Source organism: Nyctereutes procyonoides, unplaced genomic scaffold (assembly GCF_905146905.1).
Source record: "Nyctereutes procyonoides isolate TBG_1078 unplaced genomic scaffold, NYPRO_anot_genome, whole genome shotgun sequence".
Classification (NCBI taxonomy): Eukaryota; Metazoa; Chordata; class Mammalia; order Carnivora; family Canidae; genus Nyctereutes; species Nyctereutes procyonoides.
In genome coordinates, this window is record NW_026575122.1 from 27,541,353 (window position 1) to 27,560,082 (window position 18,730).

An 18,730-nucleotide genomic window follows, 5' to 3' on the forward strand; every position below is an offset into this window, starting at 1 on the left:
TATTTACCAATTAACAACCAAAAATTGCTTCACTCCATTTTAGCAAGTAAAAAAACAGGCAAAAGCCATAAAAAAAATCCACCAGAAATTCAAATGGCCAATAAATTATATACATTATTACCATAGTAGTAGGAGTATCATCCACTCCTCTATCTGCATGTGTGGGCATTATATACACACACACACACACACACACACACACACACACACACACCTAGTAATCATACAACATATATATACTTTTAGAAGTTATTAGTTTTCTCCAAACAAAAACGGAAGATGAAGAAATTGAGGGACAGACTAATAAGACTTTTACCTAGGAGAGTTGCATTCATAAACCTCTTAACAATGAAAACCAGTACTATATTTAGTATCCATGCTTATTAACAATATGAAATACTAATAGATGAAGGGCATATAGCTCAAATTCTAATCATATTTTTAAAAAGTAAAGAGGAATTTCTATCCTTTACTCATTTCTCTTAAAAACTACTAACGAGGGGATCCCTGGGTGGCTCAGCAGTTTGGCGCCTGCCTTTGGCCCAGGGCACTATCCTGGAGTCCCGGGATCGAGTCCCACATCGGGGTCCTGGCATGCTTCTCCCTGCTTCTCCCTCCTCCTGTGTCTCTGCCTCTCTCTCTCTATCATAAATAAATAAATAAATAAATAAATAAATAAATAAATAAATAAATAAATAAATCTTTAAAAAAAAAAAAAACTACTAATGAGGAATTCATTTATAGCTCACTTTTAAAAAGCCCCTTCCTACATTCTTCAATTCAGAGAACCCCAGGGGTTCTCATAAGCCAAAGCTCACAGATGGTTACTAACCTCCAAAACCTTTCTCAACTCCAGTCCAGGCCACTTGTCCCTCCTTTGCCCATGTCTTTCCTCTCTTTATTCTTTAACTATGTAGTCTGACCCCTCTTCATCCCAAAAGAAAGGAATCCTCTCTCTTTCATTAAATGGAAGATAGGGGAATCTGACCTGGCAATAAGAGTAGTCATTTTTAGGCCAGGGTAAGGCAGAAGAAACTAAATAATTCTGTGCCATCACATATATATTTATTCTCTCTGATTATGAAATCAACTGTAGAAAGTTTGGAAAACAGATGACTTTAAAGGAAAAAGTGAAATTCTATAAGATCGTGAATGGATATAATAATTTATACATCCTGCTTACTGTTGACATTTAGATATGTTTCAGAGCCCACTATTATAAAAAAAAACAGTGCATACAAATCTTTGTGGGATTCTCTGAATATGTTCTACATAAATTTATAGAAATGGAATTAACAGGCCAAAGAGTATTAATACTTAACCTACCAAATTATGCCCTAGAAATTTACTCATATTGTTAGTAATACTGCTATTAGCAGTCAGACTATCCAATTAATGGAAATAGTATGACCATCAGTTTCAAAAAGACACAGCCAAACAATGTACCTAGTTCATACAGTATTAACAAAGATAGGTAATGTTTCTATTTATCAAAATGGTAAAGTTTTTTATGTTTTTGTTTTCCTTCTAATGGCAACATATCCTAGCAATGGGGGGAGAGGGGGGAGAGGGGGAGAGAGGGAGAGGGAGAGGGAGAGGGAGAGGGAGAGAGAGAGAGAGAGAGAGAGAGAGAGAGAGAGAGAGAAGGATAGAGTATGTGTGTGTGTGGTTAGTGTAAAAGATGAGGCAATCTATCACCTAGCCAAATTTCTTCATGAAAACAATGAATAAATATCAATTAGATACTAATAATCAAAAAACTAATTTTTTAGATTAGAAAGATATTTTTTGCCTAACAAAATACCCAAGATTTTAAGATTTACTTGGAAGTAGGATACAACTAAAAAATTGCCTAAAGAGACAAAACTTCCTTTAAGAAACTTCTGTGGAAATTAAAATGCTAACTTGAGAGCTATTTGCATAGTTCCCATGTGAAAATGATAAGCATATACTTCAGAATGGTAACATCTGAAATATCAGGGCAAAGGAAAAGATACCACCCCAGGGACTAAGAAAATTAGCAACTGTCATGAACAGAATCAGACTGAAGCTATTACCCAAATCTTTCAGCTAGAATAAAAATGTAATGAATGCCAGCAAGAGAACATGATCCTCTGATCTGAACAGACTTACCATCTCTGATAGGTGAGAACATATCACCTAAACTACTTTTCCTGGTATCATCAAAGCTGAAGAAATCCTGATTTTTCCCACTGTCCGTTTCCTTAGATATAATATCAGTGTTTATGCTTCGAGGCAAACCTTATAGGAAAATTAGATATGAAAATAATTGTTACTACATCAAAATGAATTTATCATCAGAAGCTAGGCTCTATAAACTAATGCATTATCCAAATTATTGGTAATAATTGGTATTATTATTACAACTGTCAGCACCATGAAAAGAAAACAAGGTAATAACAGCTTAGTTAACCATGATTTTCATGGAATGAAGGGCTCCTCAAAAGCAAATAATCTATTTATTTATATGATACCACCTTATTTTGACCATTTTGATGAAAATTTCCTAAAATAAGTATTATATAAGCATATAATACTTTGCTACTCTCTTTAACAAAGTATACTGAACACAACCAACTTCTGTCATAATGGGTTGCTCTTATGAGCATCTACAAATGATTTCAAAAGTATTTAAGGCATATAGCACGATGCCTAACATACAGCAGGATTCAAGTAATGTTAGTTCCTTTCCACAACTGCAGTAAATCGAAGTCTTTTTTCCCTCTTCTGTCTTTTCACTCACAATGGAAGCTTAACACTGCTCTCAGTATTAAGGACCTCAAATGACTTTACTAGCCTCAGGACAGATTTAGCTAAGAGGAAAGAAACCAGAATACTAAACCCATAAAGAATAGCATAGTAGATAACAATGAATAGGCATGCAGCAGTTTATTTTCCCTGCCAGTATATAATGCAAGGAATCAGGGCAGGGACTTTGCAAGAGAAAATCCATGAGCTCAGTAGCTTCTTGCTCATTTTTGGGTTGAGGATTAAGTTCTAGAGACTCAAAATCTATGATGAAAGTCTGGTATTTTAAATGGTAGCAAGTGACTGTATTACTTTTTTTTTTAGATTTTTTTTTTTTTTTTTGAGAAAGAGAGAGGGGAGGGGGGAGAGGCAGAAGGAGAGGGAGAGAGTCTTAAGTGGATGCTCCACTAAGCAAGGAGCTGACTCAGGGTTCAACCTCTGTGAACTCGTGATCCCGAGATCACAACCTAAGCCAAAACAAAGCCAGATGCTCAACCAACTGCACCATATACATGCTCCCAATAATACCTTTTAAGTAGTGTTTTAGTTGCCATCTTGGTCCAAAATGAAAACTGAAAAGCTAGGATAAAAGCAAAGAACAGCCAGAATATCCAAAAATGTCGAAACATGGCAAATAAAATAAACTTTTCTAATAACACCTGATAATAAATTAAAATGTGGGCAGCCCGGGTGGCTCAGCAGTTTAGCGCCGCCTTTGGTCCAGGGCATGATCCTGGAGACCCGGGATTGAGTTCCACATTGGGCTCCCTGCATGGAGCCTGCTTCTCCCTCTGCCAGTGTCTCTGCCTCTCTCTCTCTCTCTCTGCCTCTCTCTCTCCCCCCCGTGCGTCTCTCATGAATAAATAAAATCTTTTAAAAAAAAAGAAAGTTAAAATGTTACTGAACATTTGTACATCAGTGTCATTGAAGTGTTTATACCAAGAGTTAATTAAACTGTTACAAAGAAATTTTATCTCCTTCTTCTAGGTCTTTAAACATGTACGAATACCTAACTCTAGCTCTGGAACTTCAGGAGAAAGAAAGTTTGGTATCATTTGAAAGCAGTGCTAAAGACCTTTTTTTTTTTTTTTTTTACTTCTTAAACAGCTGTTTCCTACCAAAAAAACACTAGCAACAAGTCTGCAGGAGTTCTCTAAGTTTTTATTTAAATTCCAGTTGGTTAACATAAAGGTTAGGCGTACAATATAGTGATTCAACACTTCCATACAACACCAAGTGCTCATCACAAGTGCATTCCTTCATCTCCATCATCTGTTTCACCCATCCCCCCACCCCCACCCCTCTCCCCTCTAGTAACCATCAGGTTGTTCTATAGAGCTAAGAAAAAGCACAGGAGGCATCACAATTCCGGACTTCAAGTTGTACTACAAAGTGATCAAATGGTATAGTACCGGCACAAACACAGACACATAGAACAATGAAACAGAAAACCCAAAAAGGAACCTACCATTAATATGGTCAATTAATTTTTGACAAAGCAGAAAAGACTATCCAGTGGGAAAAAGATCGTCTCTTCAACAAATGGTGTTGGGAAAACCAGACAAGAACATGCAAAAGAATAAACAAGTAGACCACTGTCTTACATCATACACAAAAATAAAATTCAAAATTAATTAAGGACCTAAATGTGAGACCTAAAACCATTAAAAGCTTACAGAAGAACATAAGCAGTAACCTCTTTGATATCAGCCATAGCAAATTCTTTCTAGATATGTCTCCTGAGGCAAGGGAAACAAAAGCAAAAATAAACTATTGGGACTTCATCAAGATAAAAAGCTTCCGCACAGCAAAGGAAACAATCAACAAAACTATAACGCAGCCTACAGAATGGGACAAGAGATTTGCAAATGATGTATCTGATAAAGGATTAGTATCCAAAACATATAAAGAACTTGTCAACTTAACACCCCAAAAATGAATAATCTAATTTAAAAATGGGCAGAAAACATGAACAGACATTTCTCCAAATGAGGCATCCTGATGGCCAGCCGACGTGTGAAAAGATGCTCAACATCACTCTTCATCAGAGATATGCAAATCAAAACCATGAGATATCACCTCACACTTGTCAGAATGGCTAAAACCAACAACACAAGAAACAAATGGTGTTGGTGAGGATGTGGAGAAAGGACAACCCTCCCGCACTGTTGGCAGAAATGTAGTGCTTGGTGCCTTTAGTAGAAGCAACGTGAACTTTTTTCAAACTTCCAATTTATTTTTTTTATTTTTTTTAAATCTTTTTTTTTTTAAAGATTTTATTTATTTATTCATGATAGTCAGAGAGAGAGAGAGGCAGAGACACAGGCAGAGGGAGAAGCAGGCTCCATGCACCGGGAGCCCGACGTGGGATTCGATCCCGGGTCTCCAGGATCGCGCCCCGGGCCAAAGGCAGGCGCCAAACCGCTGCGCCACCCAGGGATCCCCAAACTTCCAATTTATTTTATAGAAAGTTTAAAATATAGTAATAGAAATGATGATAATTGTAATGACAACATTAGCAAAGCCATAATTTACTGAGTGTATATCATGTGCCAGGCACTTCTGATACATTTTCTTCTCTGGTTTTCACAATAACCCTAAAAGTTAAATATTATCTACAGAAGAGAAAATAAGACTCAGAGTAGTTAAGAAAAATGCCCAAAGTCATGCTGGTACGCTGTCACAGACCCAAGACTTAAGCCTAACATACTCTCAATGTTTCAGAGGGGGTAAAATGTATGTACACGTGTGTGTGAGAAAGAGAGCAAATGATGAAGCAAAAGTGGCAAAATTTATAAAACCGTGAATTTACTAAAGGATATACTACAGCTCAGGAGTTCTTTGTACTTTTTCTGAAATTCTTTTATAAGTTTGCAATTATTTCAAAATAAAATTAATAAACAAAAGTTTCTAACTCAGGGGGTACAGAGCAAACATTCATTTTGTCAGAAACACTGCTAATCAGCCAAGAGTTATCATTAATCAATGACCCTGAAGACCCAAGTCTTGCATTTCCTAATTAATGCTGTCATCATTACACGAATTTCCTTATTAAAAACTAAATGAATAATGGTGAAACTTCAGAAAGCTGAAAGTAAATGAGAAAAACTTTATTTTGTTTAATTTTGGGAATTATGAATAGAGTCAACAATAATAAAATAATCTTTGAAAATAATGACAATTTTCATAATATAGTTAATTCAACATCTTGGCAAATATGACTTAAGATTATATTTCAAAATGAATTCCTTCTAAGAAATAATATTTGTTTCTGGGAGTTCTTAAATAAGAAACTATTTTTCTAAATAATATGTAAATGACTTCTATAAGGATGATGTAGATATTAACAGAAAATTTATAACAAAGATATCTACTTAGTATTTTTTTTAAATACCATTCTATACTATCAAGGCTAACAAAGTTTCAATTCTACTTGAAAATTGTAAACTTATGTTGAGAAGGTACAACGAATATTTTTGTTCAAGTTAAATACTTGTCCTGAAACCTTAAAAACACATGGATACATCCATTTCTAATGAAACTAGTTGGGAAACACAGTGGTATACCATATAGACTTTAAAAAAAAATTTTAAATTTTTTTAAAGATTTATTTATGTATTTGAGAGAGAGAGAAAGAGAAGCAAGTGAACACAGGAGGTAAGGGAGAAGGAGAGAGAGAATCCCAGATAGACTCCCCACTGAGCACAGAGCCCAACACCTGGGGCTTGATTTCACACCCCCCAAGATCACTATCCCAAGCCAAAACCAAGAGTCTGACAATCAACCAACTGAGCCGCCAGGTGGCCCTACCATACAGACTTTTAAAAAAATATGTTGCAAGTTGACAGTATAGAATAACTTCTTAAAAAATAAAAATAAAAAAATAAAAAAAAGTTTTCAGGAATTTAGAGAAAAAGAATATCCTCTACAGCAAGTACAGGGAAGCTAATCATCATATTACACCTTCACAAAGTCTAAATGAATTCTTTAAGAACCATTTCATCAACAAGATTATCCGAGGAGGAAAAATTATTTTAAAACTACAACATTTTTATTTTTATTTTTTTTTAAAGATTTTATTTATTTGTTCATGAGAGACACGGAGAGAGAGAGAGGCAGAGACATAGACAGAAGGAGAAGCAGTCTCACCACCGCAGGGAGTCTGATGCAGGACTTGATCCCAGATCCCAAGATCACACCCTGAGCCAAAGGCAAACACTCAACCACTGAGCCACCCTGGCATCCCTGTTTATTTTTCTTTAATAAACTACTACTATCCTGCTATGTGCCAGGCACTATTTGGCACTTAAATACATTCACTTCATCACCTGACTTATTTTACATTATGAAATATGAAATAAAAGAAGCCATTAAAAGCTTTTTTTGTGACTCAGATCAAATCAAAATGACAGCATCAAAGAATCATATTCTCTATTGAATAATATGAAGACACAGTGGAAGGTCATCCAGTCTGGAATGATATTCAGGTAGTTTCTGGGGATGCCTAGGTGGTTCAGCAGCTGAGTGTCAGTCTGCCTTTGGCTCAGATCATGATCCTGGGGTTCTGGGTCTGGGGATCGAGTTCCGCATCGGGCTCCCCATAGGGAGCCTGCTTCTCCCTCTGCCTATGTCTCTGCCTCTCTCTGTGTGTCTTTCATGAATAAATAATTAAAATCTTTAAAAAAAGGGTAAAAACATTACGCTGTTTTTAAAATAACCAATATTTCTTACAACGAAAGTTCAGCTAAATAGACTAAGTACCTTTCAGTAATTTTTCAAGAATTTACAACTCGAGTTAAAATGGTCACCTCTTCCACTTTCACAACCTACTTCCATTTTACCTACATACACAAGTGAATTTGAGTTCTCGGTTCTTAAAAAAGCACTATTGATATACATTGGGGTGGGGTGCCAGGTAGTAACACCACATACTATACATAATGAGTATTTACCTGCTTTGTCCTGAACAGCAACCGCTCCTTTCCCTCCGGCAGTTGTCATGGACTGTGGTAGAGGTGTACCAACGGAAGTGGTGGCTGCTTCTCTGATGACTCCAGAATTCTGAACTCCTCCACTGCTAGCGCTCACATTAATGGCTCGTTTGTTCACAGCTGTGGGCTTATTTGAACAGCCTTTATTTAAACTTGACTGAAAAGTAATGGAATATTTAAAATCTCAGGTTTCTAATGCTCCATAATATACATTAATATTTTATCAATTCCCTGTTAGGTTAAAAATATATAATTTCCCTTACAAATCTTAAGTTTCCCGGTAGATTGGAGAGTTTCCCTCTGAACCAAAAACCCTTTTAAAATATTTTTGAAGAGAGAAACACGAGAATTAAGTACAAACAGTAGTTTTAAAATTAAGTATCAAATGGCTTTGTACTAAAATCATTTAAATGCCTTCATATAAAAATGATTATAATGTAAAAGTACATGTGTTTAATGGATAAAACATGACTTCGATATTCTGAGCTAGACTTATTTAGTAAAAGCAGAAATAATGAAAAGAAAGAAAATACCTTACCTTAGAAAGAGCAGTGGAGTACTGAAATGCTATACATCGCACAGATGTCTTATGAGCACTGATGGTTTTAACTGGTGACTTCAACATCCTTAAGTCATATTGATATATTTTCCCACGGGAAGATCCAATAGCCAAAGTGGCTCCATCAGGCATGAAATCTACTGCAGTTAGAGGAGTGTCAGCCACTAAAGTTTTCACTAGCCTTTGGAAAGAGTAACAAAGTATATATACATAGATATGTGAGCATACGCAAGTATATAAGCATATGTGACATCAAGATAGCTATCTACCAAAACCAGTTACTTAGAATTTGGCAAAGTTACCTAGAATATGCATCCCCAATATTTGTGTAAAGCAGAAATTCAGAATTAGACTGAGAGACATTTCTAACAGAATGGCATATAAAGGCACTGAACACTCCATCCTATTTTTCTATTCACTTGCAATGGGTACGGTCTACATCATCTGGAAGCAGCACTTACTTCTCTAAGTAATTACTACTTTGACAGTGAACGTGACAGGCCTCCAGGGTCTTACTCCACAAACAAGGGCTCTCGTCTCAGGGTTAAGGAGGCCCTAACTGTCCCCTTTCCATTTATTGACCTGCTCACGTCTCAAGAGGACTATGACCTTTTGCAGGGAAGCAGCTGCTACTTTGCTCTTAGCTGAGCATTTCTTGACCAAAAAACTAACAGAATCCACATGGCTTGATCCTTATGAAGCTAATACAGAAATATGGATATTGAACTGCTGAAGCTGAGCTCTTTGCCACAGTATCTTTCACGGTGTAAGAAAGAAATGCTTACTGACTCTTAAGTTTCAGTCAATTAGTTCAAAAAGAAAGAATAAAAAAAGAAAAGTTTTTTAAAAAGAAGAAAGCGAAACAAGTTAACAGCAAACTTTTAACAAGGGCTGACAGAAAGTCCTACCCTAGTCATAACATTACCATTTTCTCCCACACAGTCTTTGGATATTGTTAGGTGTCTTCAAGACACCTGTAGCATTCTTGTACCATTTTTGTTTTTTTATAGCGAACCAAGCACACCTATAACTATAAGAAGGACAGAAGGCACAATGGACCCAGATACTTAGGAGATGATGTACCCTCCAGTTCTAGGTCAGTGATTCTCAACTGGGGACAATTTTGCTACTTTTGCTAATTTGGGGAGTGCCACTAGCCTCTGGTGGCTGCTGAATATTCTACAATGCCCAGGACAGCCCCTCACAACCAAGAATTATCGAACCCAAAATATTAATAGTTTAGAAATCCTGCTCTTGATAATTAGTTTTAAAGCACATTAATCATATAGCTTTTAAAATGTACATATTTATATTTCTAAAAAAGAATACTATACCTATATGCTAAAATAAAGATGTGCAATCATTAACAGGCTATCCTCAACATTTACCATCTGGATGCACTCTAAAGAATATTGGTACCTCATATATTTTTTTCTGCATGGAAAGAAAAAGAAAAAATTCTATCCTCTTAGATATCAAGCACAAAAACTTTAGATCCCCCAAACATTAATCAGAGGTCTATGCAAATCACAAATATGTCTGCTAATGAGATAATAGTTACTTAATACTTAATTAAGAAATGATCATGTCACACTTACTTCTTACTTGAAGTATCATAGAGGATGATTCTTTTATCCAAGCCTATAGTCACAAATAACAATTCATTGACAGGAGAAAAACAGATGCCTGAAGCTGGAGCTTTATGCGTACTGTCAAAGTTATGGTATGGACTCTGACTATTTACATCCCAGAGAGTTACTATTCCATTATCCGAAACACTGCCAAGTAGTGATTTCTTAAATAAGGAGTACTTCAAGTGTCGAACAGACTATAAAAATAAGAATAAATTTTATGTAATTGTAAGCATTCATAAGAACATCTTATATAAACTACATAAATAACAGCCAACAATCAACCACACCATTCACAGGGGATTTAGGACTTCTCTGGTTTATAGAGTAACAGGTTTCAAGTATGAGAACTATAAAATCACTTAGTGGGCTATAAGATGAACCTAATACATACCAATATTCTAATCAAATATTTGTCATGGTTTTATTATCTTTGAATAGAGCTACCTCGATTTCCCCTTTTGTAGAGGAAAAATACAATACCAAGTTGAGATTAACTACGTTAATTCATCAGGGTTAGGAACATCTACCACAATAAAAGGCCCAGTAGCTAATCACAGCCAAATCACAAATAAGTATAAGAGGGCATGATCCCGGGGTCCTGGGATCGAGTCCCGCATCGGGCTCCCTGCATGGAGCCTGCTTCTCCCTCTGCCTGTGTCTCTGCCTCTCTCTCTGTGTCTCTCATGAATAAATAAATATAATCTTTAAAAAAAAAAAACAAATAAGTATAAGAGAACACTGGCAGAGAATAAGCAGTATTTAAAATTTATTTTCTATATATATTTTAGGTATTTGGATATATTTGCTTGAATCTGAGTGAGCATCTGATGTACTGGCAATTTAACACATGAAGCATAATAAAAAATTAACTAAACCACAAGGAAAGAACTGACAACACTCTAGACTGGGGATGGACTATATCCTTCTTTTAAAAGCATCACCCTAGGGGATCCCTGGGTGGCGCAGCGGTTTAGCGCCTGCCTTTGGCCCAGGGCGCGATCCTGGAGACCCGGGATCGAATCCCACATCGGGCTCCCGGTGCATGGAGCCTGCTTCTCCCTCTGCCTGTGTCTCTGCCTCTCTCTCTCTCTCTCTCTCTCTCTGTGACTATCGTAAAGAAAAAAAAAAAATTTAAAAGCATCACCCTGAGGGCAATATTGGCCTTTCTCTAAACAAGGCAGTGGAGATAGTCTCTCTTTCTAACTTCTGCTGGACCAGAATAAACAAAGATTCAATTTGAGTAAACAGATCTTGAATTAAAACTGGATAAATTTTATCTTTTACTAAAATGTTGCTTTCAAACTTGTACTGATATTGTAATTTACTGAGCTGAGGGATTAAGTATTTTACATTTAAGATAATTTTTCCTGCACAGAAACAGTAATATAAGTATAGAAATTAATAGTAGAACCTGCAGACTGGGAAACTGGTTATAAGACATCTTCAAAGAGTTAAGTTATAGTACCAGATAAAATTATGAATCAGGCTCTAGTAGGCAGATAGTAGCTAGACATATAGGTCCCAGACAGACCTGGCACAGAATAAAAGTCAAATCTGAAAGGTTTTTTTGTTTTTGTTTTTTCTATCTAGTTTTATCTATTATAGTCCAAAAGCTTCTCTATACCACTAGAAACCACATAGAAACCACTAGCTTCTATAGATTAAAAACTCATATACTACCTATTTCTAAGATGTTTCAAAATAATACCTGTCAGCCTTTAACAACAAAAATATTTAGGAGTAATACAAAACGAATTCTGCCTAAGGAAACAAAAGGACTATTTGTTACCAGACACCCTAAGGTAGGATAATTACTATGGGCATGCATAAATTTGGCTCCTCATTTTCATATGGTTAGAGTACAAGGAGAAAACATTGGTTTATATTTTGCATTTCTTTAAGCAAAAGTATATCCACTCCAAAAGACAAATCTTTCCTCTGGTCTATACTTAAGGAAAATAAACTACTGAGACCTTGACTATATAAAAGACATAGAAGGCATCTGGGTGGCTCAGTTGGTTAAGCATCTGACTCTTATTTTTTAATTTTACTCATTTTTTTAAAGATTTTATTTATTTATTCATGAGAGACACAGAGAGAAAGAGAGGCAGAGACACAGGCAGAGGGAGAAGCAGGCTCCTCACAGGGAGCCCGATGTGGGACTCGATCCCGAGTCTCCAGGGTCACGCCCTGGCTAAAAACAGTGCTAAACTGCTGAGCCACTTAGGATGCCCAAGCATCTGACTCTTAATTTACGCTCAGATCATGATCTCAGGGTCATGAGATCAAGCCTTGCATCAGGGGATCCCTGGGTGGCGCAGCGGTTTAGCGCCTGCCTTTGGCCCAGGGCGCGATCCTGGAGACCCGGGATCGAATCCCACGTCGGGCTCCCGGTGCATGGAGCCTGCTTCTCCCTCTGCCTGTGTCTCTGCCTCTCTCTATCTATCTGTGTGATTGTCATAAATAAATAAAAATTTAAAAAAAAAAAAAGCCTTGCATCAGGGGCTCCATATTAAATGTGGAGAGATTCCCTCTCTCTACCTCTGCCCCTCCCTCCACCCCCAAGCGCTCCTGTGCTCGCGGGCACTTGCTCTCTCTCTCAGAAAAAAAAAAAAAAGGAAGGAAGGAAGGAAGGAAGGAAGGAAGGAAGGAAGGAAGGAAGGAAGGAAGGAAGGAAGGAAGGAAGGAGAAGAGAAGAGAAGAGAAGAGAAGAGAAGAGAAGAGAAGAGAAGAGAAGAGAAGAGAAGAGAAAAGGAAAGAAAGAAAGAAAGAAAGAAAGAAAGAAAGAAAGAAAGAAAGAAAAAGAAATAAAGAAGAAAGATCCTTAGTAAACTGCAATGTCTATAGAGTCATGTGTCAACCTAGCAAAACATTAATTTTTAAAAAAATTTTGCAGCACACTAGAGTTCATATATTTATGGTCCATCATATAATCTAAATCTGGATTAAATACACAAGCAGAATTTACTTAAAAGAAAAAAAACCCTAACACCATAAAACAGATCTCATAGATTCTCTAAGTACATAATATTTAACTTCTTAGCCACAGGATTCCTACTGGAATATGATAATCCAGAATCTATTAGAATATAGCAAGGAACTGGGAGCCTAATACTTCATATAACAAAACCTTATAAATAGCTAAAAATGCATTTCTCGATTAAGTCAAAACCTAAATTCCAAATATTGCCTCATATTTTGTGGATCTATATGGCAATGCTTTAAGAAAAGAAAAAAAAGGCTAATGACAACCATAAACCTTCCTCTCAGATAACCTAGGTTCAAGCAGAGTCTTGGCCAAACTCTGCAGGGTCTTGGGTAAATTACTTAAACTCTCCAAACCTCAGTGTTCTCATCTACAAAATAGAAAATGCTCTTGTTTTCCAATCAAAGTTGTTCTAAGGATTAAGCAATCTCTGCACAGGGCCATGACATAGTAGTAATTGCCACTCTTCTCACAGGTTCATGACTCAATCAGCATTGTCTATGTACCCATTTGACCATACTTCATACATATTTTTAATAAGACCCTTAAGTAGCCAAACTAATTTCTTTAAATGGCTCCCCTCTCTCTGATACATTTCTGACCTTTCTACAGCGACCTTTCTACATCATGTCTTTAGATTAGCATTAAGAGTATCCAATGACCTGGATAAATGAAGTATTAATCTACTAAATTATATTTAAAATAAGTACTAATACATGTTAGTATCAGCAGCACTTATTAGGTCCCTACCTAGTTCCAAATTCAAGCTATTTCTAAGAAAAAAAATACTTACAAGAACATTATCTTAAAAAAATCCCTATAAGCGCAATGCCATTTTTTCTTACATTATTATTATGTAAGAATGGCATGTGCTTGTGAAGAAACACATGTTTCTAAATATAAAAAATACATCACTCACTATAGATCAAGGGTTGACAAACTTTTTCTTGAGGGACAAGGTAGTAAATATTTTATGCTGTTGTATGCAAAAGCAGTATAAATGAGTTTGGCTGTGTTCCAATAAAACTTTATTTACAAATATAATGGTCAGCTATTGGGTCATAGTTTGTCGGCCCCTGCTATAAATGTGTGAAATAAAAAAAACAAAATATATAAACAAAAAAGAGAGAGAAAACTATCCATAATCCTACCGCCTATAAAAAAAAAACTAGTTAACATTTAATTTTGTTGTAAGTCTTCATTTTATTGTTTAAATACTCTTCTACACGAATGTACGTTTGTGTGTATCCAGTAAGTATAAACAGAAAACCTGGAATCACACTTTATTATAAAGTTAGCATTGTCACTAATATTTTCTACATGATTTTAACAGCTGGATAATAATGAATGTATGAGCATATCAACTTATCTAAATAATCCAACGTTGAACATATAGGTTATTTCCAATTTCCAAGTACCCTAACTGCTAATTTATGAAGGAATTTGTATTTCACTGTTGTTCATGATTTAAAGGTTCTTGGTTGAAAAATGCTAAGTGACCATCTGTCTTCCTTCTTTTGTGAATTGCATATTAATCTACTTAGTTTATTTTCTATTGGGCTATTATGATTTTTTTAAACCCTAATATGCAATTGATCTTACTATAATGATACTAATGCTCTCATAAGTATATCTATTTCTCCATTTTTCTTTCAATTTTGTTAATTTTTTATATATTGCTTTTTTGTCAGATTTTTGGTTTTTATGTACTTAAATTTATCAAATCTGCCCCCCTAACTTATGACTTTGCCTTACCTTCACAGAGATAAGACTGTACATTCATATTTTATTATAGCTTTATATTCTGTAATATATGTATGTATGCATATACACATGTATATATACATATATATGCTAGACACTATACATGCAACTACATACATACAATAGATACTACACATGTACCCACAGACATATGTGCATAAATATATAGTTTCCCCTCAACTCCATCCTTTCCCTCTTAATTTGCAGTGTCTTACTTCAAGCACTAATCAACTGTCACCAGATGTATGCCCCACTTCCATTCTCAGTGGCTTACTATCCATCCTTCACATTAATGCAGCAGTAACCTCTTCAAAACTGAACATATTTGTCTGAAATCTGAACATATTTGTCTTACTTAAAATCCTTTTCACTTGAAGACTGAAAAGTTGTGGGTTTTTTTTTTTTTTTGAAGATTTACTTATTTATTTATTCATGAGAGACACAGAGAGAGGCAGAGACACAGGCAGAGGGAGAAAAAGGCTCTCTGCAGGAGCCTGATTTGGGACTCGATCCCAGAATTCCAGGATCACCGCCCTGAGTCAAAGGCAAACGCTCAACCTCTGAGTCACCCAGGTGTCCCTGAAAAGTTAGTTGTTATGGTGGTGGCAGAGTTTCTGAATATGTCTCTGAATTCCCCTGCGTATATTTGTGTTTGTATGAACATGCACACAGAAAAGACAACAAGTAAGCCTGAACTGCCTATCCTTACAAAGTCCTATTGTTCAAGGTTGGCCCTTGGCTGGTGTCTGGGAACTTAGGATTTGGGGAGAATTCCCACTACCCTAAGTGGTAAGAGCCACTCACTGATAAAAGTGGCTCACTGTGCCTACACTGTTTGTGTAAAATATATGGCTTATGGCTGAACCATGGCTGAAAACCTGCTCTCCTTCTGGGAGTCTGGAATTTCGATAGAGGGTGCCTATGTAACTAGCCTCCAATAAAAACCCTAGGCAATGAGTCTCTAATGAGCTTCCTTGGTAGAAGCGTTTCATACATGTTGTCACAATTTGATGCTGGGGAAATTAAGTACATCCTCTCCACTGAGAGAGGATGCTTCGAATTCTAAACTGGGTTTCCTTGGGGCTTCACCCCAGGCACCTTTTCTCTTTACTGATTCTGCTTTGTACCCTTTCACTGTAATAAATCATAGCCACGTGTATGATTATGATTATATGCTGAGTTGTAGTAGTCCCAGTGAATCATTAAACTTGGTGTTGGGGATCCCTAGTGCAATGAGTGTAAATGTCTGTGAGTGTGAGTGTGTGAGTGTTACAGACAGCAAAACTAAAATCCCATGAACATTTACAACAAAATCAGATGATCAGATATCCCCGAGTCATGTTAGTAAGTCATGTTAGTAAGTCAAACAATTAGCAGCCACAAGTCCTTCACAGTGTTAGTATCTATGCAAAAGGAAACAGCAGGAAGTAACAGGGAGTCTGAGACAGATATGAGAACAGGAAAAGCCCCAAGTAGCCAATAGATACATAAAAAAAAAAAAAAAACCAACATGGTGGCCAATTTGACAACATCAGCTGAAACCAGGATTATTTGCTGCATTGGTGGAACTATAGAGAGGTCTGCAGAAAGGTATGAAGAGCTAGAGAAGTTTAGCTGCAATAAACTCCCCAAACTGAGCAGTCGAGACGCCTTCCTCCCAAGTCAGGGCACCACACTAAGGAGACACTGGTAGGAGTGGGAGCAAACCTGAGTAGGATGGAGTCAACAAAGCTGAGGAGAGCAGAAGTTCACCTGCAAGTGAGTGAGTGGAACAAAGTTGGGCAACCTCAGGAAATGAGTCACCATTAAAACAAAAACAAAACTAAATCAAAACAAGAGGGAGCTCTTGTAAGGCTAGAAAAGATACCCTGAGCCCCATCTCTGTGTAGAAATTCAGGGAAACTAGCTACGAAGTTATTATGAGAAGGACAAAGAGAACAAGAAGAAAGGCATTCTCAAGAGATGACCAAAAAGAAAATAAAATGATACAAGACACTATCAAACAATATAAATCAGAATTAGAAAACTTAGAAATGTCAGAACTCAGCAAAGAATTAGAAATTTTAAAAGCCTCTTCAAAAATGAAGGTCAATTTAAAAGGAATATAAGAATTAATAAACACAATAGATAAGATCTTAGAGACAGGCAAAAAAAAGAATTTTTGAAAATCGAAAATAAGGAAAAAGTTAAAATGATTTCAAAGTAATAAATCAGTGAAGATCTAATAAAGAAAAAACAAACATAAGGAAAATAACAAATATGAAAAGGAATTTGAAAAAACTTCCTTGAAAGAAAAGATCTGAAACTATGTATAAAATGAGAACCCCAAGTCCTCATGAATGATAATACAGAATGACCAATACCAAGACACAGTCTAATAAAATTACTGGACTTAATAGAAGAAAAAATATATCCTTTGGACCCCTAGGGAAAAAGAAACAAGTGACTTCTGAGGAAAAAATACTTAAATTACCATCAGACATTTGAGACCAAAAATGATGGGAGTAACAACACTGAAGTTCCTCAAGGGGAAAAAAAGGTGACCCTGCTACTGAGTTACATCAAAAGAGAATTTATCTCAGAGAAAAATCAAAAAGCAGAAAACACATACTTATGGAAACAATATTAATGTATGGTACTCTTTGTGATTATAAAATTTTGGAAAATACCTAAAATACAGAAATGTTTAAACTGTGGCATTTGAACAATGGAATATTATAGAGCCATTAAAAAATTATGGTTATGGGGGCACCTGGGTGGCTCAGTAGGTTGAGCATCTGACTCTTGATTTCAGCTCAGGTCACGATCTCAGGGTCGTGGGATCAAGCCCACGTTGGGCTCCACACTGGGTGTGGCATCCGCTTAAGATTCTCCCATTCTCCTTCTCCCCCTTACTTGTGTGCACTCTCTAAAATAAATATGTAAATCTTTAAAAAAAATTATGGTTATGAATACTAATAAAATGGGATTCTCACCTAATAAAATGGGATGGAACCTTACTGTAAAAAAGGCAGAAAACAAGACTAGACCGACAGAACGGTTATTAACTGCATGGAGGGAAGATAGAACTATAGAAACACTGCAAGAAAACATTCTTCCCATTACAGAAAATTTGGAAGACAGATATAGAATGAAAAAAAAAAAAGCTTTTAAAAAAGTATCTACATTAAAGATATAGAAGTTTATTTTATGCCAACATGTCAATTATAAAACTGCTCAAAAAACATACTATATAGACTAGACAAATATACACAAATACTAAAAAAATACATGGAGGACATATTATTATGCAAACACCATATATATATGTTCCTGTATAACATCAAGGAGACCACCATTCTAGAAATAAAGCTTTGTAGTCAGCCAAACCCTCTGAGTGGTAAAATTATATAGTTAAAGATATAACCAGACAAACAAGAAACAAGCTAACCCAATTAAAATTAAACTCATTCTTGATAAAATAATAATTATTTTTAAGTGTAACTACTAATTATTTACACTCACCAGACTCTATACCAAACATACTAATACTTACAAAATCTATACCTAAAATGTCAAAAATTACATTGAATAAAATGAACTCATTTAACACATACTGAAATACATTATATTTATTTTTTTAAATAGACTATTACTTAAAATCTCACAAATAACCTGCTGCATTTAGGATCATTTTTAAGTCTAAGGAATCAATAAAATAGATCCACTCTGTAACTGCTTTGAAAGGGCTGCAGTTTGGGAAAGACAGCACAGGTTAACCTATTTGTGAGCCCACACTGCTGAACCTGCCAAAGGGCAACATACAATTGTAATCTAGGAAGTCTGTCAGCCCCCGCAGTTCTGCAGAGGCAGTAAGGCTCTTTTCCCCCCTGCAGTGATCCACATAAAACTAACAGCTTCAATTCAGTTCAGACACTCCAAAGTTAATATCTAAACATATTCAGGGAATTTCACTTCCAATATGAAATTCAGTATTATAATGCTGATTCAATGACACTCCAGGTTTTTGTCACTTTTGCTAAGAAAT

General features: G+C 36.0%; 1 protein-coding gene across 2 annotated transcripts in view; it reads right to left on the reverse strand.

Annotated features, from left to right (window-relative positions):
- NEDD1 (NEDD1 gamma-tubulin ring complex targeting factor) overlaps nt 1–18,730 on the reverse strand; it is a 46,749-nt gene that overhangs the window by 13,146 nt on the left and 14,873 nt on the right. The window contains exons 6-9 of one of the 2 annotated variants that reach the window (XM_055336611.1): nt 9,918–10,147; nt 8,299–8,500; nt 7,722–7,887; nt 2,134–2,262 (exon numbers count right to left, since the gene is read on the reverse strand). In XM_055336611.1, coding sequence (XP_055192586.1) covers nt 2,134–2,262; nt 7,722–7,887; nt 8,299–8,500; nt 9,918–10,147 — 727 coding nt within the window. Of the gene's footprint in view, nt 1–2,133; nt 2,263–7,721; nt 7,918–8,298; nt 8,501–9,917; nt 10,148–18,730 lie in introns of both variants that reach the window. The other variant, XM_055336609.1, reaches the window with a different exon arrangement.